This window comes from Phyllobates terribilis, unplaced genomic scaffold (genome assembly GCF_046119375.1).
Source record: "Phyllobates terribilis strain yellow unplaced genomic scaffold, ASM4611937v1 Scaffold_5__5_contigs__length_657084704, whole genome shotgun sequence".
Lineage (NCBI taxonomy): Eukaryota > Metazoa > Chordata > Amphibia > Anura > Dendrobatidae > Phyllobates > Phyllobates terribilis.
Genome location: NW_027362765.1, coordinates 614,894,678 through 614,919,974, shown reverse-complemented (window position 1 = coordinate 614,919,974; position 25,297 = coordinate 614,894,678). Strand labels below are relative to the sequence as shown.

At 42.8% G+C, this 25,297-nt stretch overlaps 1 protein-coding gene across 1 annotated transcript in view; it reads left to right on the top strand.

Annotated features, from left to right (window-relative positions):
• The window catches only part of ERCC6 (ERCC excision repair 6, chromatin remodeling factor), a 135,897-nt gene that overhangs the window by 4,697 nt on the left and 105,903 nt on the right, over positions 1–25,297 (top strand). Inside the window, exons 2-5 of the mRNA XM_073686094.1 lie at positions 2,762–3,118; positions 6,815–6,935; positions 23,475–23,586; positions 23,699–24,401. Coding sequence (XP_073542195.1) covers positions 2,763–3,118; positions 6,815–6,935; positions 23,475–23,586; positions 23,699–24,401 — 1,292 coding nt within the window. The 5' untranslated portion in view covers position 2,762. The remainder of the gene's footprint in view (positions 1–2,761; positions 3,119–6,814; positions 6,936–23,474; positions 23,587–23,698; positions 24,402–25,297) is intronic.

Here is a 25,297-nt window from a genome sequence, read left to right as displayed (position 1 = left end):
CATCATAATCCCCCCTTCTCCGCACAGCCCATCATCATCACCTTCCCCATGCAATACCACTCAAATAACATCAACCCTTTTCCTGTGAAAGCCCCCCCAATAAGCAGCCCCATACAAGTAGCAGTGGCCATTTCCTTGTGCAAACCTCCAACATTCAGCCCCCATACAGTACCATCATCCATACTTCTTTGCCCCCAAAATCCATCCTCAGCCCACTCAGTCTGAGTCCTGGGTCCTCATTCCCATCTGCACACAGCTCAATCGTGTAGCCCCTCAGTCCTCTCCTCTTCAGCATCCTCATCAAAACGCTGTTTCCTGCCATCAGGTCATCACTGGACTGGAAGAGGCCACGCCGCTTCTGGTGACATCATTCCCTCAAAAAAATCAACTCCGATCTAGATGCTACCCTCACAGCTCACCCCCTCAAATAGCTGTGTGACGGCGCCGTACTCAAACCCTCAGCTGGCCGACTGCTCCCGATGCATCGGTGATTGCTGGTTTTAGCTGATTTTTTTTTTTTAAAGGGTACAGTTGAGAAAGTTGCTTCTGAGGACAGTCAGACAGGGGCCCTGAAGTGAACAGTCCAATTCTTCCCCTCCCATCATTAGCTAGGGCCCATGCTCAATAAGTGGCCATCGTGTCTCCTGTCCTCCAATACTTTACAGTGCAAGCACATGGAGTGGACCCTCGGCCGAGCGGATTGTACATGTGTGAGAGTTAGGAGTGGAGGTTGGCGGACAGCTCCTGGGTGTGGATGGGCAGCCTCAGGGTCTCCTCCGTGTATGGCCATATCCAGGGTGGACACAGAAGAGGGCCCATTGCTGTCCAATAGCTCATCATAATGCACAATTCCACCTTTTTGGAGGCAGCAGCTGGCCCCTTTACTCCTCGGGCCCCTGTGCGGCTGCACAGGTTGTACCAATGGTATGTCTGACCCTGGATATATTATAATAATCTAGATGTGGCTCCCACCTCAGAGACCCTCGTGTTTTTCTAGAATGGCCCCCACCCACATTCACTACGCTCTCCACATAAGGATATAGGGTCTCTCTCTGCTGGGCCGACCTTGAGACCCAATACATGCGGCAGGGGTCTGTGGATGTTATGTCGTTACACCACAAATATCAGATGGGAACAGGTGTTATTGTCGACAAGGTGTAGGATTTAATGGAAATTGTCAACAGATTTTGCTATGTAATCTGAGGACAGCATGAGGTAGTGGTTAAAGGGAATCTGTCACCCTCTGGGACATTTTTACCTATTAACATGTGCATACAGGTATAGAATGATTAAACCAGTCTTACCTGTGTGCCCAAATCTGAGGTCTTTGTGTACAGAAATCCTTTTATTCTATTTGCTAATGATTTTTTCCTGGCTCCAAGACATGAGGTGCCTGCAAGAAATCTCTGCCTCTTGTCTTCATTTGAATAGCACCCCCCTCCTATCAGTGTCACACTGGCCTGTGCCGAGCATTTCTGTCCCCAGAATCCCGCACCTGCAATCGCGCGATTATACTTGCCTATTCCTCCCTTCTATGGGCATTGGCATTATTGTTCTTCTGCGCAGGTGCCGGCGAGTCACTTCAGTAGCATATTACCTGTATGCACATATTAATAGGTAAAAATGTCCCAGGGGTTGACAGATTCCCTTTTAAAACACAGAATTCAGCGATGTGTCACCTGTCAGGCTGTGTGCTGTTGTTTACGTGCAATGAAGGTTTTATCACTAGGGCATTAACATTTCTGCGACCAGCTGGCACAGGCACTGATCCGACTCCACCCCTCCTGTGATAAGCACCTTACTTTCTATGGACTTTGCACACAGAGAGCCTGGTGTGGGCAGCTTTCTTAGCTCTGCTTCACTCTAAATGGGGGGGGTGAATACTTTCGCAAGCCAATGTATACAGCTAATGTTTTGCTGAAATTTTTGCATTAGAAAATGAGGTTCATTCATCTGAATAGGATTGTTCTGGCAGCAATCGCTTGGATTTATTAACCTTTCTTTCAGAGTATGGCTGAATTCAGACGTCCTTGAAAAACAGTCTGAGTATGAACAATGATGCACGGACTGGCTGCTAATCTCCTGACCTGAACTCAACAACCACATATATTTTTATGAGGCTTTCAAGTTTGGGTCAAAAAAATCACAGCCGGTTTGTCCAAAGAATGTGTTTCATGGACTTCTGAATGAGCCCTTATTTCCCAACGTTTGTGAAACATGTATTTTTACTGACATCAGTACCTGCAGTGAGCTGAAGATGGATCCGAAGAAGTTTCTCCACCATTAAAGGGTTTTCCAGGCTTAAGATATTGACCATCTATAGTTCATGAGTATAACATTGGCGGGAGTGCCGGATGTTGTTTTCATCTCAAGGAGAATAGGAGCTGTTCTGTTCCTGTCCACTGTTCTAGATAGTGCCAACGCTGGAGGTGAAAATGGGTAATCGGAGGGGGTGTCTGATTCCAATATCTAATATTGATTACTTATGCTAAAGATAGGTCATCAATACATAATGTCTAATTAATCAAAAATCTGTCCACCTAAAATTTTGGTGTCTTTAATACATTTTCAAGGGTTTCATTGCTGTCTAGGAATTTTCGTTGCTCCTGTTATCACTGTTGGCTGCATGTATTTGCATTGTTGGGAGTTTTAGATGCACGCATTATTATTGCTGTCAGAGGCATCTGGTATCGCTGTTGCATTTTATGTGTTCGTCTTTCTTTGTACAATGAATCGTCATTTTGCGTCTTTCTGTGTACAGAATGCCAGCGGAAACACCACCTATGAAACAAGAACCAAAGACATCAGATTTTGCAGAGCCACAAGACCACCATGATTGTCCTGGACCATCAGCCACCTCAAGCCAGTTTCAATTTCCTCCAGAAATCTCATCAAGAAAAATACAGTCCATCTTACAGATTGATCGACACCAGATCGAGGCGGTGGGAACAGCGCAACAAGCCCTAGAACTGCAAGGGCTTGGTTTAGCGGTGTATGACCAAGAAGTACTGGAGCGTGGCGTCCTGCAGCAAGTAGATGATGCCATCAATGAGGCCAGCCGAGCAGCACGAGTGGCTGCAGCAGAGAATGAACAACAAGAACTTAAAGATGAGTTGAGGTAAGAGGTAATATAACTTTTAAAGCAAAACATTTTAGTGAATTTTGTTCCTATGGCCAGGATATGCCCTCACTATTTGGTTGGTGGAGTTTCGACTACCAGGGCACCACAAATTTTTAGCGGGCTACTATGTTGGACAGCAGTGTACTGGCCACCGGCTTTTTGGGGATCTGTTTCACAGCCCCATTTACAGTAGTGTTCACAATAATAGCAGTCCAATATGACTAACCAGATTAATCACTGTGTTTGGTATAAATTATATTACCACATGTCAAACAATTTACCAGTTGGTGCAGTAGATTGTAAGAAAACCAACAGATTCCGCATTTATGATCTGCATGTTTTTGAGTCTGTGTATTTGAATAATTAATTGAAAGGCAGTGTGTTCAAAATAATAGCAGTGTGGAGTTCAATTAGTGAGGTCAATCATTCTATGAAGAAACAGGTGTGAATCAGGTGGGTCTTATTTAAGGGTGAAGTCAGCACATGTTGTACATGCATTTCTTCTTGAAAGCCTGAGAAATATGGGTCATTCGAGACATTGTTCAGAAGAACAGCGCACTTTGAATAAAAAGTTGATTGGAGAGGGAAAAACTTATAAAGAAGTGCAGACTATGATAGGCTGTTCACCTAAAATGATCTCCAGTGCTTTAAAATGGAAAGCAAAACCAGAGAGACATGGAAGAAAACGGAAGACTACCATTCGAATGGATCGAAGAATTTCCAGAATGGCAAAAGCTCAGCCAATGATCAGCTCCAGGATGATCAAAGACAGTCTCAAGTTACCTGTGAGTACTGTGACAGTTAGAAGACTCCTGTGTGAATATAATCTCTTAGCAAGAAGACCAAGCAAAGTCCCACTGTTAAAAAAAAAAAAAAAAAAAACAAAAGAAAAAGAAGACGTACTGAAAAAACAGTTTGCCAAAGAACACCAACTGGCTCAAAGAGAAATGGAGAAATATTTTGTGCACTGATGAAAGTATAATTATTCTTTTTGGGTCCAATGGCCGCAAACAGTTCGTCAGATGAACCCCAAACTCTGTATTCAAGCCACAGTACACTCTGAAGACAGTGAAGCATGGTGGTGCAAGCATCATGATACTTGCATGTTTCTCTTACTATGGTGCCGAACCTATTTAACGCATACCAGGGATCATGGATGGGTTTGCATATATAAAAATACTTGAAGAGGTTATGTTGCCTTACGCTGAAGAGGATATGCCCTTGAGCGACCCTAAACACACCAGAAACAAGCAAAATCTTGGTTCCAATCCAACAAAATTAAGGTCCCGGACCTTAATCTGACAGAACTCTTGTGGGGTAACCTCAAAAATGCCTTTTCTGAGCCTAAGTCAGCAAATGCAAAAAAATGTTGAGATGTAGTCAAAGCATCTTGGGCTGGAATAACAGTTGACAGGTGCCAGAAGTTGGTTCACTCTAGAACTGCTTCACATCTATGTTGCATAAAAAAAACTGTGGTTATACAACAAAATATTAGGTTAGTAATTCACAGAAATGCTAAAGCCTCAAAAAAAAAAAAAAAAAAAGTACATATTGTGAATTTGTAAAGACAAACACAGACACTATTTTTTGAACAGCCCAATATTCATTTTTTGTTATTTTCTGTAAAGTAGTTAAAAATTATACACCGTATTTTTCGGACCATAAGACGCACCTAGGTTTTAGAGGAGGAAAATCGAAAAAAAAAAAATGTAAGCAAAAAATGTGGTCACGATGCACTGTTAAGGGGGAGCGGGTCTGCTGCTGACACTGGTATAGGGATAATGTCCCCCAGTTCTGATAATATCCCCCATCCTGGTTGATATTCCCCCCCCCTTCCTATTATACGTGACCCCTCATCCTTATCCTGGTATGCATGGCACCCCTCATCCTTATCCTGGTATGCATGGCACCCCTCATCCTTGCCCTGGTGTGTATGCCCCCCCCCTCATCCTTGCCCTGGTGTGTATGCCCCCCCCATCCTTGCCCTGGTGTGTATGGCCCCCCCTCATCCTTGCCCTGGTGTGTATGGCCCCCCCTCATCCTTGCCCTGGTGTGTATGCCCCCCCCTCATCCTTGCCCTGGTGTGTATGCCCCCCCCTCATCCTTGCCCTGGTGTGTATGCCCCCCCCCTCATCCTTGCCCTGGTGTGTATGACCCCCCCTCATCCTTATCCTGGTATGCATGGTCCCCCTAAACAGATAACAAATGCCATTTGTGGCAAGATATGGAAGACCTTTGTGTCATGGTGTGGCTTTAGTCCTCCAGACCCCCTTCATCTGGACATCGCCCAGATCTTAGATTTCCTACGAGATGCCCTGGTAAAAGGCCTAATACCTAGCACCTTCAAGGTGCTGGTTTCAGCCTTAGGCTACAGCCTCACTATCCGTACTTGGTCAGTATTTTTCCTCAGTATTTGTAAGCCAAAACCAGGTGAGGAACAATCAGAGAAAAAGTATAATAGAAACAAATCCACCAATTCTGAATTTTTGACCCACTCCTGGTTTTGGCTTATAAATGCTGTGGAAAAATACTGACCAAATAATGATAGTGGGGCCATAGCCTTTAGATTTATTCATTGATAAAAGCTTGGCAGACCACAGCTGGATAAAGAGATTCATGACTGCAGCCTCTCGTGTATGCCCAAGATTGACCAGCCTAATCCCATCCTGGGATCTGAATATCGTCCTCAATGGCCTAACATTGTCTCCATTTGAACCAGTATCCTCAATAGACCTAGATAAACTATCCTGAAAAACAGCCTTCTTTGTAGCAATTACAACAGCCCAACAGCCAAGAGAGTCAGTCAGTGAACTTCAGGCCCTCTTGATCAGGGAACCCTATATGAAGGTTCTAAAAGACGGCTTATTTTCTGTGTGGACACATCCTTTCTGCCCAAAGTGGTCTTGGAGTTGCTCAGCTCTCAAGAAATCGTTCTTCCTTCCTTTTGACAAAATCCAGCAAATTAAAAAGAGTTTCATTCCTCAGATGTACAAAGAGGAGTCCTCCACTACCTTCAACGATCATAATTCTGGAGGAAGTATCAGAATCTTTGTTAAGCTCTGCGGTCAAAACAGAGGTAAGAAGGCATCAAAGATTACCATTGCCAACTGGATTAAGAGAGCAAACGACAAAGCCTATCGGAAAAATTTACAGCTCGCTTCACTAGGGCTGTATCTGTCTCCTGGGCTGAAAGGGCAAGCGCTTCCATCGAGCAGATCTGCAGAGCCGCTACACGGTTTGCTGTCCATACCTTGTCTAAACATTATAGACTAGACTTAATTTCAATTGAGATTTGGCCTTTGGGAGAAAAGTTCTCCAGGCTATTGTCCCTTCCTGACATTATTTGCTGGTATTTCTCCTGTGGTGCTGTCGTGGAGGGTGATTAGAAAAAATAAAATTAGACTTACTGTTAATTCGGTTTCTAAGAACCCTCCACGACAGCATGGATAATTCCAACCCTTCTGTTCCTTCCTGTATTAGTTTAATCTGGTGTCAAATAAAATTTTAAAGGATTCATACATTGGTGGTCCTTTAGAAAAACACTGGAGAGGGGGTGTGGGAGGGGATATTTGACCTCTTTGTATTTCCTGTCGATAGTAGGGTGGGGAGTCATCCTCCTTTTGGTGCTGTCGTTGAGAATTCTTAGGAACTGAATTAGCGCTAAGTCTAATTCTATTTTCTTTTTATTCGCAGTTCATGTCTCACCTGCTTAAAGCAAATCAGCAAAATTATTGATCAACTTTCACCGCATGCTGCAACGTGTAAAGAGGTCAGCAGAAAACTGGATTCTGTGAAGCGGCAGAAGCATAACAAAGTTAGTAACATTTTATGTGGATTTTTTTAAAAATGTTTTGTCATCTTCTGACTACAAGAGGCTCCCCTGCCTCATGAGATCTGATTGCTAGGAGAAAGTTCAGGCTGGTGGCTTTGTGCGCTGTGCTGCTCTGTATGAAGAAACAATGCCTCAACAGCATCGCAGGCCTCACAAAGGTGGCTTGGATCAGAAGTTACTTTCCCTCCAGCGCGCCAGGCAGAAAGTAGTGTTTACAATCTCTCCAGCAAAATGCATGTTCGGCCATCGGCCACCACTCCTAGATAGCAGCGGTGGTCAGTATCCTATGCATCATCTGTAAAGAATAAAATAAGTAAGGGTAGTGGGAAAATGGGGCCCCATATTAATAAAAAGTTATTTGCAAGGTTGGTTGTTTTAGAAGATGGGAATGCTCCTTTAACCCTTAGTGACCAGGCCAAATTGTTCAAATCTGACCAGTGTTACTATATGTGGCAATAACTCTGGAATGTGATGACACATTATATTTTATTAAACATTAATACCTTGACTTACGTGTTTAATTAGTTCTGTGACCAAGCTCTTAACGCAATTTGCTTGTATATCAAATTAAATTTCCCCATTAAAATGAATTGAAATGCTATTAATCAGTTCCAGCCCCCCCCAAAAACACACCAAATTTTTTGTTTTTAATAAAAAAATAAATTTTATTAATAACAAATGTACAGTATGAAAAACTATTAAACTAAAACTATTGTACTGTACTTTGTTTTTTATTTTATTTTTGTTTTCACTTCACTTAATCTTCTTAACTGACTTTGGCCTTTTTGGCCACACTTGCCTCACTTTCACTTGCGGGGCGTTTCAGTGAAAACCTGTCCAAGGAGGTTTGTTTATTCTCCCTTTCAAAATGTTTCGAAAATTGAGTGAGGCAAGTGTCGTTACAGAGCGCCAACACTGTTGCGAGTATTTCAGGGTGTTTCTTTTCAATAAACTCAGAAATTTTCTCCCACATTCCCAACATTTCCTTAATCTCACTTGTATGGATTACCTCCTCCCCTTTAATTTCCTGCAAAACCTTTAGTATGCTGCTGCTGTTGTAGCTCCTTTAATTCCTCCGTTGTCAGTTCCTCGTTGTGCTTCTCGACGAGTTTAACGTCTTCTTCATCCGCTTCCAGGCCCATGGACTTTCCGAGGGACACAATATCCTCCACCACTAACACTTCAGATTTGAATCCTTCGATGTCCCTTTCGAACACAACCTCAGGCCACAGCTTCTTCCTTGCAGAATTTAAGGTTCTTGTTGTAACACCCTGCCAGGTCATATTGATAATTCTGTGGCAGGACACAATATTGTAGTGATTCTTAAAGAACTCTCGAAGGGTGAGGTTTGTGATCTCTGTAACTTCAAAGTTGCGCAGGGACAGGTGCTTGGTGTAGAGCTTTTTGAAATTGCTTTTCATGGTCTGCAGGATAGAAGTGGTGTTGACTGGAAGAAAAAGGACCTGAAAAAGCTTAAATTCTTCAAGGACGTCATCTGCTAGAAGGGCTTTCAGGGGTAGGTTATTTTCCGAAAGGTACTTCTTGACTGAAGTACCAAAGACCAGGTTTACCAACTGCAGACAGAATACGCTGGTGACCCATGCTTTTGGGTTTGCACTCCACATAACCTGCAACTTTTCATTATGGATCTTATGAGACTTAAAGGGTCTGTGGTTTTCAGAATGATGTACAAGTAGCAGCCTAATCGTGCAGTCACCCCTCGCATTTGCGCACAGTTCTATCCTGCATAGGTTATAGCCTTTATCTAATCCTTCTGCTTCAAAATCGTACATATTTTCAAAGTACTATGATTGTACTGGCTCGCCAAGTCGACAACTTGCACACCTCGCTCATGTTTTTCGCTGATTTCCTGCTTTATATCCAAGGACATCATCCTTTTCTTATTCTCAGCACTGACACTCACTTTCTTAGTATCAATGGTTGAAGAACGAAGCATCAGCAGTGACAGAGATGCTTGCACGGCAGGATAACCACGTGGTCAGTGGCGTAAGCTCATTCATTCGTAACTCAGATCTCGGCTCACATCATAAAACAATAAATCGTCCGAGTGACGACTTTATCTTGGAAAATTCGTAGGTAGATGCACTTGTTAGTCACGGTATTACTGTAATGGTAAATTTAGGTCAATATATTTTGCGTTTATCTATAAAAAATATCAAAAATTTGACAATTTCTAAAAATTTGCTTTTTTCAAGCTTTGAATGATCCTTTTAATCCAGATAGTCATGCCACACAAAATAGTTAAAAATTTACCTCCTATCTGCTTTACATCAGCACCATCTGTAAAATGTACTTTTTTTGTTACAATTTTAAAGCATGTAACATTCTGTCTGGAATTTTTCAATTTTTATTCTAGGAAATTTACAAAACAAATTTTTTTAGGGACCTGTTCAGTTTTGAAGTGACTTTAGGGGAAATATACATTGGAAAAAACCCATAAGTGAAGGCATGTTAAAAACAGCACCCCCCCAACATATTGAAAACTGCTGTCATGTGCTTTTCAGGAATAAATGCAAAGTGGCATAACAGGAAAGAAAAATGTTGTTTTTCCCCTTCTCCCATGACAGCAGCACCTAAGAGAGGGTGTCCGCCCATGAAGGACAGGAAATGTGCTGAATAAAAGGGCGGAACCTCTCCTCCGCATCAGTTTCGTTTCCTGTCCTAGAGTGAACCTAAAATGAAGGACGGTACTGAAAGACATGGACTCACCCAGGTCTGGCTGGTGTCTTCCGAGGGCCTTCCGGGACACTGGCTGGTCTGGAAGCGCCACATCCGGCCAAGAGGTTGGTGGTGCACAGGCGCTTGCAGGTGGAGACCTCTTTGCTAAAATGTCATGGACACCTGGTTCTGCGCACGCACGGGGGGCGCACTGATGAACTCCAAATAAGCACACGGTCTCAAGCTCCAGGGGGGACGAAGTACTGCTCCTGCTAAGCTTCACAAGTAGAAATGGATATTGGACTCCCTCTCAGTCACACCAGGTATATATACACCCAGGCCAGAGAACTAATTAGCAAGAGAGAGGTAGCCGCTCGGTCCTAAAGACAGCCTCTATCTAGGAAGCTGTCTGCAATGTCTTACGTAGAGATCTTCTGCAACCCACTGCAGCTCGACTGTCTGTCACCTGTGACACACCCATGACAGTTAATCAGCGTGCCCTGATGACGAGCGTGCCGGAAAGCGAGTTGCGGCTGTAAAATACCTGGTCTGCACATTGCAGAGCTCACCTGATGGCTTCCTGCACAGAGTGCTCCGGGGAAGAAAGTCTGACCCGGAAATCATAAGGATACTTCCAGGGGAGGGTCAGGAGAGAAGTACTGGAGGTTTGGCTGTGGATGTTCCCTCATGCATACAATGGAGGTATGACCATTGGAGTGCGGATTGCACTAGCTTTCCTTTCTTGCTAAGCATGGATATGCAGGAAAAGCAGAAGCGTCATCGTCAAGGACATGGCATCAGCAGCCGTACGAGTGGCAGTAAGACTAGCCAGAAGAACAGAGTAGGTCGTGAAACCACCGCCTCCATTGGAGAAAGATCATGCGAGCTAATCCAGCCTTCGATTCCGATACCCTAGACTGAACGGCAGAGTGGTGAGTGATCTTCGTGAACGTTCACCACGTTAAATAGGTCCCTTTTTCTTTGTGTTCTTTACTAGGAAAGGCCTTAGAAGTGTAGTGCCAAACTTAAAAATAAGCATTGTGCGCTATGCGAGGATAACTTACCTAGCGCATACCTGAAGAAACTCTGCCCAGATTGCATTCAGAGGACTATATCTTAAGAAACCCCTAACTTCACCATGGATTTAAAATCTAATTAGGGCATAGATTAAGGACTCCCATCAAATCACTTATGCCACAGGAAAGGGTTAAAGAGGAAAAAAAATCTAAATGGCAGATGGCTGATTCAGACAATTCTGTAATGTCTGAATGTAGAGATGAATCTGACTCCTCTGATAGTGATACAGGGGGTAGGACGTATTTTTTCCTCAAAGACACTGATAAGTTGATCAAAGCCGTTGGGGCCACCATGGGCATACTGGATACTAGAGCCCGGAGATCAGGCCAGGACATTATGTTTGGAAGATTGGAATAAAAGAAGAGATGCACATTTCCTATTAATGAGGAAATCAAGATGCTCATTAATAGGGAATGGAAAAAAACAGAGAAAAAAGGTCCACCACCCTCATCATCCAAACGGAGGTATCCATTTGGTTAGGAAGAAGTGTCCATGTGGGATAAGACCCCTAAGATAGATGTGGCAATGGCCAAATCATCCAGGAAATCTACCTTGCCCTTTGAAGATCTTGGTGCGCTTAAAGACCTAGATAGGAAAGCAGATATACATCTGAGACAGACATGGGAGTCTTCGCCGGGTGCATTAAAGCCAGCAGTTTCTGCAACCTGTAAATCCAGATCAATGATTATTTGGTTGCAGCAGTTAGAGGATCTGGTTAAGTCCCTAGGTATAAGATCCTGGCCTATCTCCCGTTAATGCAGGGAGCAGCTGCGTTTCTCGCAGAGGCCACGGCAGACCCGTGAGGTTGACGGCCAGGTCAGGAGGCCTCTCAAATGTCGCCCGTAGAGAACTATAGCTCAATAGCTGGCCTGGGGATGTTCAATCCAAGGCTAAGCTATGCTCAATTCCATGTGAGGGAGCGTTTCTCTTTGGACTCTTTGCAGAATCAAGTCCTGATGGAGGTACCAGTGGAGGAACAAGGGAAGGGATTTTATCCCCCCCCCCCCCTATTTTTAATAAAAAAAACTGATGGCACCTTCAGGACCACAGTGAACCTGAAGGGATTGAAGAGATTTCTAGTCTACAGGCCCTTCAAAATGAAGTCTTTACGATCTGCCATAAAGATGCTGTTCCCAAGGTGCTACATGAGTGTGCTAAACCTGAGGGACTCTTAGTACCACTTCCCAATCCATGTGGCAGATCAGAAGTTTTTGAGGCTGGCCTTCTATGTAAACAAGCAGATCAGACACTTTCAGTTCAGAGCTTTACCGTTTAGCCTGTCCATGGCTCCGAGGATATTTACAAAGATCACACTGGAAGTCATAGCGCATCTCCGGGAGCAGAATACCTTAATAATCCCATTTTTGGACGATTTTCTAGTGATCGGCAGGTCAATAGAGCACTGCAGTTGTCAACTGATAGAAGTCAAGGCCAACCTGGCAAGACTGGGTTGGCATATAAACCTAGAGAAATCAAAACTACAATGGAGGGTTCAATCCTTCTTAGGTCTTATTTTGAACTGAAAAGATCAGACCTGTCAGAAGAAAAGAAGATCAAGGTCATGACTTTGCCCTTCTTAGAGTTCTGGTAGGTTTGGTGACTGCCGCTGAGAGTAATGTCACTGCCAGGGACGATGACTGAATCTGGGTGTACATCCCAGCTTCATACCCTATGTGCGCATGCTCCGGAGCCACTGAGCATCAGTGGCCACATGACAGTTTGTGAGCGCGCACGCTATGCGTTCCTGTCTTCCAGCTCGCTGCGCTGACGCTCACTGGCACAGGAGCATGCGCACAGAGGATATTAAGCTGGGACATACACCCAGATTCAGTGCGCATGCCCGGAAAGCTGGGCGTCATTACGCAAGCATGGGATCTGCTGGAAGATTGCTGTGATTTAGGGAGTAGTGACGCAAAGGAATGATAATACGATGGGCGTGGAGAATTTCAAAACGCATTTGATTGACCATGACTGAAAAGCTGGAGCTGCCCACCCCTATGACTGAAACAGAAGTTATGTGGGGCAATCATGAAAGTATAAAACGTGATTTTTGCTCTAAATTTTGAGATATTTTGCTTGATCAAAATGTTAGTGATGCAATGTGCATCACTAACAAGACATTGGGGGCAGTTTAATAGCAAAAAAGGACGTGACTGGTTGCATTTAAGACCAGACCCAGCCTATCTCCCAAAAGTGGCCACAAAATTCAATAGCATCCAGGAAATTGTTCTCCCCTCCTTCTTTAATAAGCCAAAAGATGTGAAGGAGCGGAGACTTCACACCCTAGATTGTTAGACTGGTCCTGGTAGAGTACCTGACTAGGATGAAACAATGGAGGAAGAGTGACGCCTTGTTTGTTTCCTTCCAGGGGGTTAGGAAAGGCCACAAGATTATAAGGGGTACCCTAGCTACATGGATTAGGGAGGCAATCAGGTTGGCCTACTTCTATCGACCGGATACGTAAGGCGGCAACATGTTCCTCCCCTTCCATCTTCTATAAACATTAAAGGGGTTGTCCAGTACTTTTAAAAATATGCCAATGTGTTTTAATGATAGAAGCTTCTTTGTAATTACCTCCTGGTGCTGTTTCTGCCTGTGAGCGGAGCTATCGGTGGTCGCTCACAGGCATCACGCGACCCCCGGCTGCAGCCGGCTCTAACATTCGCTGACGTCACGACAAGTCCAGGCTGCAGCTGAGCGTCCCTCTTCCGTGTTCCACCGGTGGCTGCTAGGTTGTGGGCGGGGGGTTACCCCGCACATCAAACCCGGCATCCACCGTGCGCTCTCCCTGTCCCCTTTCATTAGGAAAGCACGCCGCCCACAACCCAGCAGCCACCGCGGGGACCCCAGCGCTGAGTCACGCCTCACTTGACGTGACGTCAGCGGGGGTCACGTGATGCTTGTGAGCAGCCACCGATAGCGCCACTCACAGGCAGAAACCGCACCAGGAGGTAATTAGAAAGAAGCTTCTATTTATTATTAAAACACATTGACATATTTTTAAAAATACTGGACAACCCTGAATACTGATAGTGGGGCCGCGGTCTTACTCACAAACTGAAGTAAAACATTGAGTATCAGAATTTAGAATGGGCTTATACCAAATAGTGAATATGGTAATTAAGCTGAAATCAACAGACAGGTGCTAATCTCTTTTTGCATGAGTATATGCAAACCACAGCATAGGTGAATAGATGTCATGATGGATGAACTTAGACACACAGGATAAATTCATAGATTAATGGGATGTAACAAGCTAATCACTTACCCTTGTTAGGGCGGGAGCACATGCACAGGGCACGACAGGGAATATAGGCTCTGGTAGCGGCTCCTGGATATCCGGATGAATCGGTACAATATGGTTTTCCTCTATGGATGAAACGGGTGAGATCGATGCTTTTTTTGCACGCTTGTATGCACTATGACACTTTTCATTTATTGTTTGTCCTATTCTACTGTGCTATTTGTTACTAAGGTGACATTGTGAATAAGGTATCTGCTCTGGTAAAAAAGGTGTCGATATCTGGTTAATAAGTACTTTTAGGTATGTTTCAGTGTGACTGCTAACTCACTGTGGACCTAGTTTTGTATTTGGGGGGTCTTATATCCAGGATTTTTTTAAATATTCTAATAAAAATCTATGTTTTAATGAACCTTTCCATGCTTAGTTGAAGACAAATTTTGGTGCCATTTTTACCCATTTCCCAGTGTGAAAATGTAAATTCTGGGGCTATAACAACATTTTTGTAAGAAAAATATATATTTATTATTTTCACAGATCAACGTTGCAAAATTCAGTGAAGCATCTGTGGGTTCAAGGTGCTCAACACACATCTAGATACAGTTATATGAAAAAGTTTGGGCACCCCTATTAATCTTAAGCTTAATGTTTTATAAAAATTGGTGTTTTTGCAACAGCTATTTCAGTTTGATATATGTAATAACTGTTGGACACAGTAATGTTTCTGCCTTGAAATGAGGTTTATTGTGCTAACAGAAAATGTGCAATCTGCATTCAAACAAAATTTGACAGGTGCATAAGTATGGGCACCTCACCAGAAAAGTGACATTAATATTTAGTAGATCCTCCTTTTGCAAAAATAACAGCCTCTAGTCGCTTCCTGTAGCTTTTAATGAGTTCCTGGATCCTGGATGAAGGTATTTTTGACCATTACTCTTTACAAAACAATTCCAGTTCAGTTAAGTTTGATGGTTGCCGAGCATGGACAGCCTTCTTCAAATGATCCCACAGATGTTCAATGATATTCAGGTCTGGGGACTGGGATGGCCATTCCAGAACATTGTAATTGTTCCTCTGCATGAATGCCTGAGTAGATTTGGAGCGGTGTTTTGGATCATTGTCTTGCTGAAAGATCCATCCCCTGCGTAACTTCAACTTTATCACTGATTCTTGAACATTATTGTCAAGAATCTGCTGATACTGAGTGGAATCCATGCGTCCCTCAACTTTAACAAGATTCCCGGTGCCGGCATTGGCCACACAGCCCCAAAGCATGATGGAACCTCCACCAAATTTTACTGTGGGTAGCAAGTGTTTTTCTTGGAATGCTGTGTTTTTTTGCCGCCATGCATAACACCTTTTTGTATGACCAAACAACTCAATATTGGTTTCATCAGTCCACAGGACCTTCTTCCAAAAAGAAATTGGCTTCCCCAAATGTGCTTTTGCATACCTCAGCCGACTGTTTGTGGCGTGCTTGCAGAAACGGCTTCTTTCGCATCACTCTCCCATACAGCTTCTCCTTGTGCAAAGTGCGTTGTATAGTTGACCGATGCACAGTGACACCATCTGCAGCAAGTTGATGCTGCAGCTCTCTGGAGGTGGTCTGAGGATTGTCCTTGACTGATCTCACCATTCTTCTTCTCTGCCTTTCTGATGTTTTTCTTGGCCTGCCACTTCTGGCCTTAACAAGAACTGTCCCTGTGTTTTTCCATTTCCTTACTATGTTCCTCTCAGTGGAAACTGACAGGTTAAATCTCTGAGACAGCTTTTTGTATCGTTCCCCTGAACAACTATGTTGAATAATCTTTGTTTTCAGATCATTTGACAGTTGTTTTGAGGAGCCCATGATGCCACTCTACAGAGGAGATTCAAACAGGAGAACAACTTGTAAGTGGCCACTTGAAGTAGCTTTTCTCATGATTGCATACACCTGGCTATGAAGTTCAAAGCTCAATGAGGTTACAAAACCAAAAAAAGTGCTTTAGTAAGTCAGTAAAAAGTAGGTAGGAGTATTTAAAACAAGAAAATGATAAGGGTGCCCATACTTATGCACCTGTCAAATTTTGTTTGAATGCAGATTGCACATTTTCTGTTAGTACAATAAACCTCATTTCAAGGCAGAAACATTACTGTGTCCAACAGTTATTACATATATCAAACTGAAATAGCTGTTGCAAAAACACCAATTTTTATAAAACATTAAGCTTAAGATTAATAGGGGTGCCCAAACTTTTTCATATAACTGTAAGTTCCTTGAGGGGTCTAGTTTCCAAAATGGGGTTACTTGTGGGGGGCTTCCACTGTTTAGACTCATCCAGGCTCTCCAAATGCTTCATGGAGTCCACTAATGATTCCAGCAAATTTTGCATTCAAAAAGTCACACAGCGCTCCTTCCCTTCCAAGCCTTGCCGTGCGCCCAAACAGTAGTATTCCCCCACATATGGGGTATCGGCATGCTGAGGAGAAATTGCACAAAAAATTTTAGGGTCCATTTTATCCTGATACCCTTGTGAAAATAAAAACAATTTGGGTCTAAACTAAAAATTTTTGTGAAAAAAAAAAAGTAGAATGTTCATTTTTTCTTTCCACATTCCAAAAATTCCTGGGAAGCACCTGAAAGGTTAAAAAACTTCTTGAATGTGGTTTTGAGCACCTTGAGGGGTGCAGTTTTTAGAATAGTGTCACTTTTGGGTATTTTCTGTCATATAGACTCCTCAAAGCCACTTCAAATGTGATGTGGTCCCTAAAAAAATGGTTTTGTAAATTTTATTGTAAAAATGAGAAATCGCTGGTCAACTTTTAACCCTTATAACTTCCTAACAAAAACAATTAGGTTTCAAAAATTGTGCTGATGTAAAGGAGACTTGTGGGAAATATTTTTTAATAACAATTTTGTGTGACATAACTGTCAGATTTAAGGGGATAAAAATTAAAAGTTTGAAAATTTGTAAAATTTTCACCAAATTTCCGATTTTTTTCGCAAATTCACTATCATGAAGTACAATATGTCACGAGAAAACAATCTAAGAATCTGTGAGATTGGTTGAAGCTTTCCAGAGTTATTATCTCAGAGTGACACTGGTCAGAATTTAAGATTGGCCCGGTCAGGAAGGTGAAAACTGGATCGGGGGTGGAAGGCTTAAAGAGCCGGAATCTAATTGTTCACACGTTTGACTTTACATGCTTCTAGTGTATATCTGATGAAGGTCAGCCAGACCGAAACATAAAATTTTTTAATATACCCTATTCTATGATTTTAATAAAAATTCAACTTTAAGAATGCCGCATTCCATTTCTTTATTACTACCTATTGTGGTCGGCATGCCACAGTCTGACTGCTCTAATTGTAAAGAACCCTTTCCTATTTAGCTGTCTGAATCGCCTTTCCTCCACCCGTAATGAGTGACCCCTGGCTCTTAGTATGGTCTTTGGAAGAAATAAGTCATGTGCCAGTCCTTTTGTATTGACCACACACACATTTATACACTAGCTAATACCCGGCCACGCGTTGCTGTGGCTCAGTGTGATTAAATGGAAAATATTTAGTATAGCGTGTGCTGCTTTTTATACTTACATTTTTATTTATATAGATATGTATATCTACAGCTCTGGCAAAAATTAAGAGACCACTGCAAAATTTTTATTCTCTTTTATAGGTATATTTTTGAGTAAAATGTACATTGATGTTTTATTCTATAAATTACTGACAACGTCTCTGAAATTCAAAGCTAAACATTTTGTATGTATTTGCAGCAAATGATAAAGAGTCAAAATAATAAAAAAGAAACAGAGCTTTCAGACCTCAAATAATCCAAAGCAAACAAGTTCTTATTCATTTAGAAACAACAATACTCATGATTTAATCCAGAAAGAGTTCAGAAATCAATATTTGGTAGAATAACCATGATTTTTAATCACAGCTTTCATTCGTCTTGGCATGCTTTCCACCAGTCTTTCACACTGCTTTTGGGTGACCTTATGCCACTCCTGGCACAAAAATGTAAGCAGTTCTTCTTTGTTTGATGGCTTGTAACTATCCATCTTCCTCTTGATTACATTCCAGAGGTTTTCAATGGGGTTCAGGTCTGGAGATTGGTCTGGCCATGACAGGGTCTTGATGTGGTGCTCCTTCATCCACACATTGATTGACCTAGCTGTGTGGCATGGGGCAATGTCCTGCTGGAAAAAACAGTCCTCAGAGTTGTGAACCATTGCCTGAGCAATGTGTTTTTCAAGGATAACCTTGTATGCGGCTTGATTCATACGTCCTTCGCAAAGATTAACTTGCCCAATTCCAGCCTTGCTGAAGCATCCCCAGATCATCACCGATCCTCCACCAAATTTCACAGTGGGTGCAAGACACTGTTGCTGGTATGCCTCTCCAGGTCTCCGTCTAACCAATAGATGATCAGGTGTTGGGCAAAGCTGAAAATTAGACTCATCAGAGAAGATTACCTTACTCCAGTCCTCTATGGTCCAATCCTTATAGTCTTTGGCAAACTTCAGCCTGGCTCTCCTTTGCTTCTCATTGATGAAAGGCTTTTTTCTAGATTTACATGACTTGAGGCCTGCCTCTAGGAGCCTGTTACGAACTGTTCTTGCCGTTCACTTCACCCCAGCAGCCATTTGCCATTCCTTTTGTAGGTCACTTGATGTCATCCTGTGGTTGCTGAGTGACATTCGAATAAGATGGCGGTCATCCCGGTCGGTGGAGAGTCGCTTTCGCCCTCTGCCGGTCTGTAGCTTTGTTGTCCCCAATGTCTGCTGCTTGACCTTGTTGTAATGGACTGCCTTTGAAATTTTAAGGATGGAGGCAACATGACGCTCACTGTATCCCTCTGCTAGTAAAGACAGAATTGAGCCATTCTTTTCCTCACTCAAGACTTTTCTTTTCAACTTCTTTGGTATGGTTAAAAGTTACTTTTTCATTCAAATTACTTTTGGGCTATTCCTAGCACTTGTTTTGCCATCCAACTTGTCCTATTGCAAGAGGATTGTGAAGGCCACAGCAGTGTTGTTTATACTTTCCCTCGTTATATAAGATTTGGTTCAGGTGATCACCTAATCAGAAGCACATTAAGTAGAATGAGGTGGACTTTGGTTGGAATTCAACTGGCACTGGAATGGAATGGCTGTCAGACATGTAGAGATGGTGATTTTTAGAAAACTGTGCAGTGGTCTCTTAATTTTTGCCAGAGCTGTATATCAGATGGAGCAATGCTGGGGCTCTTGATAGTTGTGCCCATCAGGCAGGCATGGTGGCAGCTTGTACCCTGTGACCCCCGCAGGCCTGTACTCTGCTCAGGTCACTAAAGAGGTCGGTACTTGCTGTCAGGTGTCACAATGAAGCTGGTCATGCCAGGGATTGCTAGTTATGCAATTTTCTAGTACAGAGGGAATGTGACAGGAGGGGGCGCAGAGATGAAGGCAGGTGGCAGCAGACGAGCAGGGGGTGATTCACTTGACATGTCCCGGGCCGGTACAGTGGCACAGTGGGATTTGCACTCGCTCACTATCCGCCCATTGCTGTGAGGCTCGGACCCAGCTCAGCGCCCAGCGTAGGCCGCAGCCTGAGCCTCTCCTTGCACCCTCCCTCTCTCCTTCCCTCCCTTGTTGTTGCTCAGTCGGAAATAAGACTCACCTGCTGGAGAAGAAGTTGTAGCAGCAGCGGTGCCAGAGAGCAGAGGCGGCCGCCTCTCAGACAGTGGTGGTGATGAGCTGCTGCGTCTTTCGGCCTCGAAAAGACTGTCTCGTCATTCCCCTTCCCCCAACCACCACGGGGGACACGAAAGGAGCAGAGCACAGGCTGGGGCGAATGAAGGACAGGGAGAAGGGTTTATGAATGAGATGTCACTAAGGGGGGGAGAATGCCGGGCGGCCAGGGAGAGTCAGCCTGGGACTGAGTTCGTAAGACTCCCATCCTACCCCCCCCCCCCACCCCACCCCCTCCTCTCGCTATTGCTTTTTACGACCAACAGCTGGTGCAAACCCTGGCAAAAAAATATGGAATCACCGGGCTCGGATGATGTTCATTCAGTTGTTTAATGTTGTTGAAAAAAAGCAGATCACAGACATGGCACAAAACTAAAGTCATATCAAACGGCAACTTTAGGGCTTTAAGAAACGCTAAAAGAAATCAAGATTAAAATGTGGTACTCAGTAAGGGTAATTTTTTTCAGACCAAGCAGAGGGAAAAAATTATGGAATCACTCAATTCTGAGTAAAAAATTATGGAATCATGATTAACAAACACACAAAATAACAGTCCAATACATCACTAGTATTTTGTTGCACCACCTCTGGCTTTAATAACAGCTTGCAGTCTCTTGAGGCACGGACTTAATGAGTGACAAACAGTACTCTTCATCAATCTGGCTGCAACTTTCTCTGATTGCTGTTGCCAGATCAGCTTTGCAGGTTGGAGCCTTGTTATGGACCATTTTCTTCAGCTTCCACCAAAGATTTTCAATTGTATTGAGATCCGGACTATTTGCAGGCCATGACATTGACTTTACGTGTCTTCTTTCAAGGAATGTTTTCTCAGTTTTTGCTCTATGCCAGGATGCATTATCATATTGAAAAATGATGTCATCATCCCCAAACATCCTTTCAATTGATGGGATAAGAAAACTGTTCAAAATATCAATGTAAACTTGGGCATTTATTGAAGATGTAATGACAGCCATCTCCCCAGTGCCTTTACCTGACATGCAGCCCCATATCATCTATGACTGTGGAAATTTGCATGTTCTCTTCATGCAGTCATCTTTCTAAATCTCATTGGAACGGCACCAAACAAAAGTTCCAGCATCATCACCTTGCCCAATGATGATTCGCGATTCATTACTGAATATGACTTTCATCCAGTCATCCACAGTCCACGATTGCTTTTCCTTAGCCCATTGTAACCTTGTTTTTTTCTGTTTAGGTGTTAATGATGGCTTATGTTTAACTTTTCTATATGTAAATCCCATTTCCTTTAGGCGGTTTCTTACAGTTCGGTCACAGACATGGACTCCAGTTTCCTCCCATTCGTGCCTCATTTGTTTTGTTGTGCATTTCCTGTTTTGGAGACATATTGCTTTAAGTTTCCAGTCTTGAAGCTTTGATGTCTTCCTTGGTCTACCAGTATGTTTGCCTTTAACAACCTTCCCATGTTGTTTGTATTTGGTCCAGATTTTAGACACAGCTGACTGTGAACAACCAACATCTTTTGCAACATTGCATGATGATTTACCTTCTTTTAAGAGTGATAATCCTCTCCTTTGTTTCAACTGACATCTCTCATGTTGGAGCCATGATTCATGTCAGTCCACTTGGTGCAACAGCTCTCCAAGGTGTGATCACTTTTTAGATGCAGACTAGCGAGCAGATCTAATTTGATGCTGGTGTTAGTTTTGGAAATGAAAATTTACAGGGTGATTCCATAATTTTTTCTTCAGAATTGAGTGATTCAATAATTTTTTCCCTCTGCTTGGTCTGAAAAAAATTACCCTTACTAAGTACCACATTTTTAATCTTGATTTCTTTTAGTGTTTCTTAAAATTTCATTTGAAATGACTTTAGTTTTGTGCCATGTCTGTGATCTGCTATTTTTTAGCAACATTAAACAACTGAATGAACATCCTCCGAGCCCAGTGATTCCATAATTTTTGCCAGGGGTTGTATATAAAAACATGCGTATGTTCGAATGCAATGTTGTGTCAAAATTTCAAAGCAATCAGTGAAGAACTTTCAGAGATGTAAGATTTTGAACAAACGAACATTTACATTTTTATTTATATAGATATAAATGAGATCTCCTTTGAGATATCTTTTTTTCTAAGCTAAACAACCCAACTTTTCCAACCTCTCATATGAGAGGACTTCCATCCCTAGTAATAATCTAGTTGCCTGCCATTGGGGAGTTGCGATGTGTCACGGACATTTCTCCTCTCCCGGAGACTACGGTGACTCCTTTTTATTCAGATAATACGGGGTATTACCTGGCTCGTTCACCGGAAGTGACATATGCCTGTCACAGCCACGTCTTTACGCTCCAGGACCCCGATATGCGTCCCACAGTGCGGAAATGATGTTACACGCAAAGGCCACTGAGGGATCCAACACGGTAATTATAAAATCGCTCAGCTTTATATTAGCAACCTCCGACATCGCTCAGAATTGGTGACTTTCTATAATGGTGGCATGAGGAGCCACAAAATTTTCTTAACTCCCCTGATAAATCTATGAGAAGAAACGTGTCGGGAGATGGGGCATAAAGGAACTGTAATTGGCCTATGTGCTAGGCTATGAATATGGATATATGGACAAGCCATACTGAATGGGTGAGATGGTGAGACTGTTCCCTTTTTATAAATGCCAGATTCCTGGTTCTCACGTAAGGTTTCTGTACTGGTTGTCATGTTGTGATGGGATACCTATTACATGCTGTTTCAATTGTATTATAACAAGCTAGGTCCTAACATTCAGTATAGGCAATAGGCCAATATCGGGTTATGGAGTAACTGGCTTTTTTGGGATGACAAAGGAATTACTACCATAGAAGCCTCATAGGTGTTCCTTTTGCATGATCTTGGCCTATTAGTTTGAAAATGCATTAAGCAATACTCCCTTTTTAAATTAACTATTTTCTCTAATTGCTATGGTCCATAGTATATAATAGATTTTCAAGGGAATAGCAACTTTTCTATTGCTGGTAGAGTCGTGGACCTGCTGGCTGGCTGTCCGGTGTTGATCAGCATGTTATATTGGATTAGCTAAGCGTACCCAACTAATTGTGTGCTGCTCTATTACAATGTGCAGAGTGAGTTATTTAAAAAATGTATTTATTTTAGGTATACATATCAAAAGTTAATTTTTAATTTTCCTCTAACACGCTAATCAATGCCTGCCATTGAACTGACTCTAACTTCTCAATATCCTTTTGAAAATGTGGAGCCCAAAAACTGTACCCCCTTATTGTAGATGTGGCCTTTTATTCCGTCTTCATCTCTCTTATGCAGATGGGGCCACCACAGTGTGATCCAATGGTTGTCGTAGCGGTTTCATCCATATTAAATATAAAAGCTACTGGGCAGTTACAGAATGAAATAGAAATTCTTTGTTGTAAGTTGGTAAATAGTTACAAATGTATATACATAGGAGCTGAATCTGAGTCCATTGTAGTATAGATCTGAACAGCGGGTTTGGCTCTATGTGGGACTTTTTACATCTATTGCCTGGTCTCCAACGATCAGAGTATTGTTGACTGCATTTCACACAAACCTTTACTTGTCCGGCGGCAGTTCCCATCTCAATAACTGTGTATTTCTGATCATGGGGCCCATGTTTGTTTATAGGTGCACATTTTTAATCAGAATTTATTGTTGCATACATTTCTGCATCTGACAATGAGGCATTTATATTTGCTCATTCCATTGCATAATATATCAACTGACATACATGAAGGAGCAATAGCATTATTCCTTGTCCCCACTGGTAATGTTTTATTCTGCTCTGTGTGGATTTTTCTGTTTTAGGAACAGCAGCTGAAAAAAATGAAGGCTAAACTTCGACGATTAAGAGCAGCATTGGGTGTCACCCAGGAGGAGAGTGATCCCGAACAGCTCCTGTCAGAAGATGTGGAAGATGGTGAGTCCTCAGCATCCATTTATCCTCTCTTGTTTGACTCATACCAACCCGTTTGTCTTTCGTCTTTGAATTGTACAACCAAATCCATGCAGATGCTTTCTAATTTCTTCAGATGCGTTGCCCACTTCTTTGGGCAGTATGTTGATGCCAGTTCAAGATAATTATTGGGAAGAGCTCATCCGTACAGGGCAGATGACACCATTTGGCACCAAGATAACCCCGAAAGAGGAACATAAGCCAAGAAAACTAATGCTAAATGCGACCTCAGATTTTGAGAAATATCTTGCTGATCAAGCACAAATGGCAGTGCAGAGAAAACGTTCCTTTGGTAGAAAAAAAGGGCAGAAACAGAGCATGAAAGCCGAGGCTAAGAAAGATGGAAAAGCTTTCAAATCCGTAAATGAAAATGTCGCCATGCCATCCGCTGAGAAAAGGTTGACCAAAAGAATGCAAAAATTGCAGAGCAAAGCCTTGCAGACTAAGTTCAGAACAGGAATCCCATGTAAAAAAAGAGATGTCCTGTCCACAGAAAGCGGTCAGAAACATGATAGCGAGGGGTCGGTTTACTCTCCTGATGAGCGAGAGCAGAGCATGGAGGAAGAAGAGGAAGATGAGATAATGCATGACAGCCCAAGCTCTGATTATGAGCTAAAACCTCTACAGAGAAAAATGGTTACAAAAAGACGCCGGCATCAGGGAATGGACCCAGATTTTCTCCCAACCTCTGATGAAGATGACGAAGAGACTCCTCGTCTGTTAAAGGGTAAACGATGCAGAGATGATGGGGATGCCAAGGTCTTCAAGCATCGAATACGGTAGGTTGCTTTGTTGGTCTGTGGTGCGTTAAATGAGTATTCCAGGATCTGTATAAATGAAGCCAAGAGTACAGAACAGGTTAATCAGAAAAAAACCTTCACCTTTTTAATCCAGTGCATTTCCATCTTTTGTACTTCTTGTACAGATCATGTGTCATCATCTCTGCTGAAGCCAGTGATTTGCTGCAGTGGTCACGTGAGCGATGCACGCAGAGATCGTGAGGCATCGGCAGATTGAACAGGGAGTATAGGTTTTGAAAGCAACATTCCAGCGTTTTTGTTTTTTTTCCCCACTGCTGAAGTGGTGCTTTAAATGTAAGTCCCCTGCCCTCAGTCATATATTCGCCCTCCAGCGTCTTCACTGCTCCGGTCCCACGAGGCTATCTTGTGAGTGCACCTTCAGACTGGCCGGAAGTCAGAAGCTGCATCACATGCTCTCAATTCAAGTCTATGAGAGTCAGAACTAGGCCAGAACAAGGCTCTCATAGATTTACATTGATTAGTGACCTCTGGCTTGCTCCAGCAAATACCGGAACAGTAGGGCGGTCACAGACTGCAGGAGACGGACCGGAGCGGTGGCGAAAACCGATGAAAACGCTGGGAGGTGTGTATCAGACAGGGAGCAGGGGATTTTAAGCACCACTCCAGCTGTGAAATGTAAAAAAAACGCTGGAGTGGTGCTTTTAAATTTTATGACCAATTTACTACTTATGGTTAAATTTATATAAAACACAGAAAACGCATTTAATTGAAATGTATTAAGTCGAATAATATGGCTGTTTTTATTTTTTTAAGAATTAGAGCAGTGAGTCTTTGTTTTGTAAGTATTAACATGTACTGTATTTTGGACCATGAAGTTTGCCAAATGTTTTGTTGTCCACAGATTTGACACAATT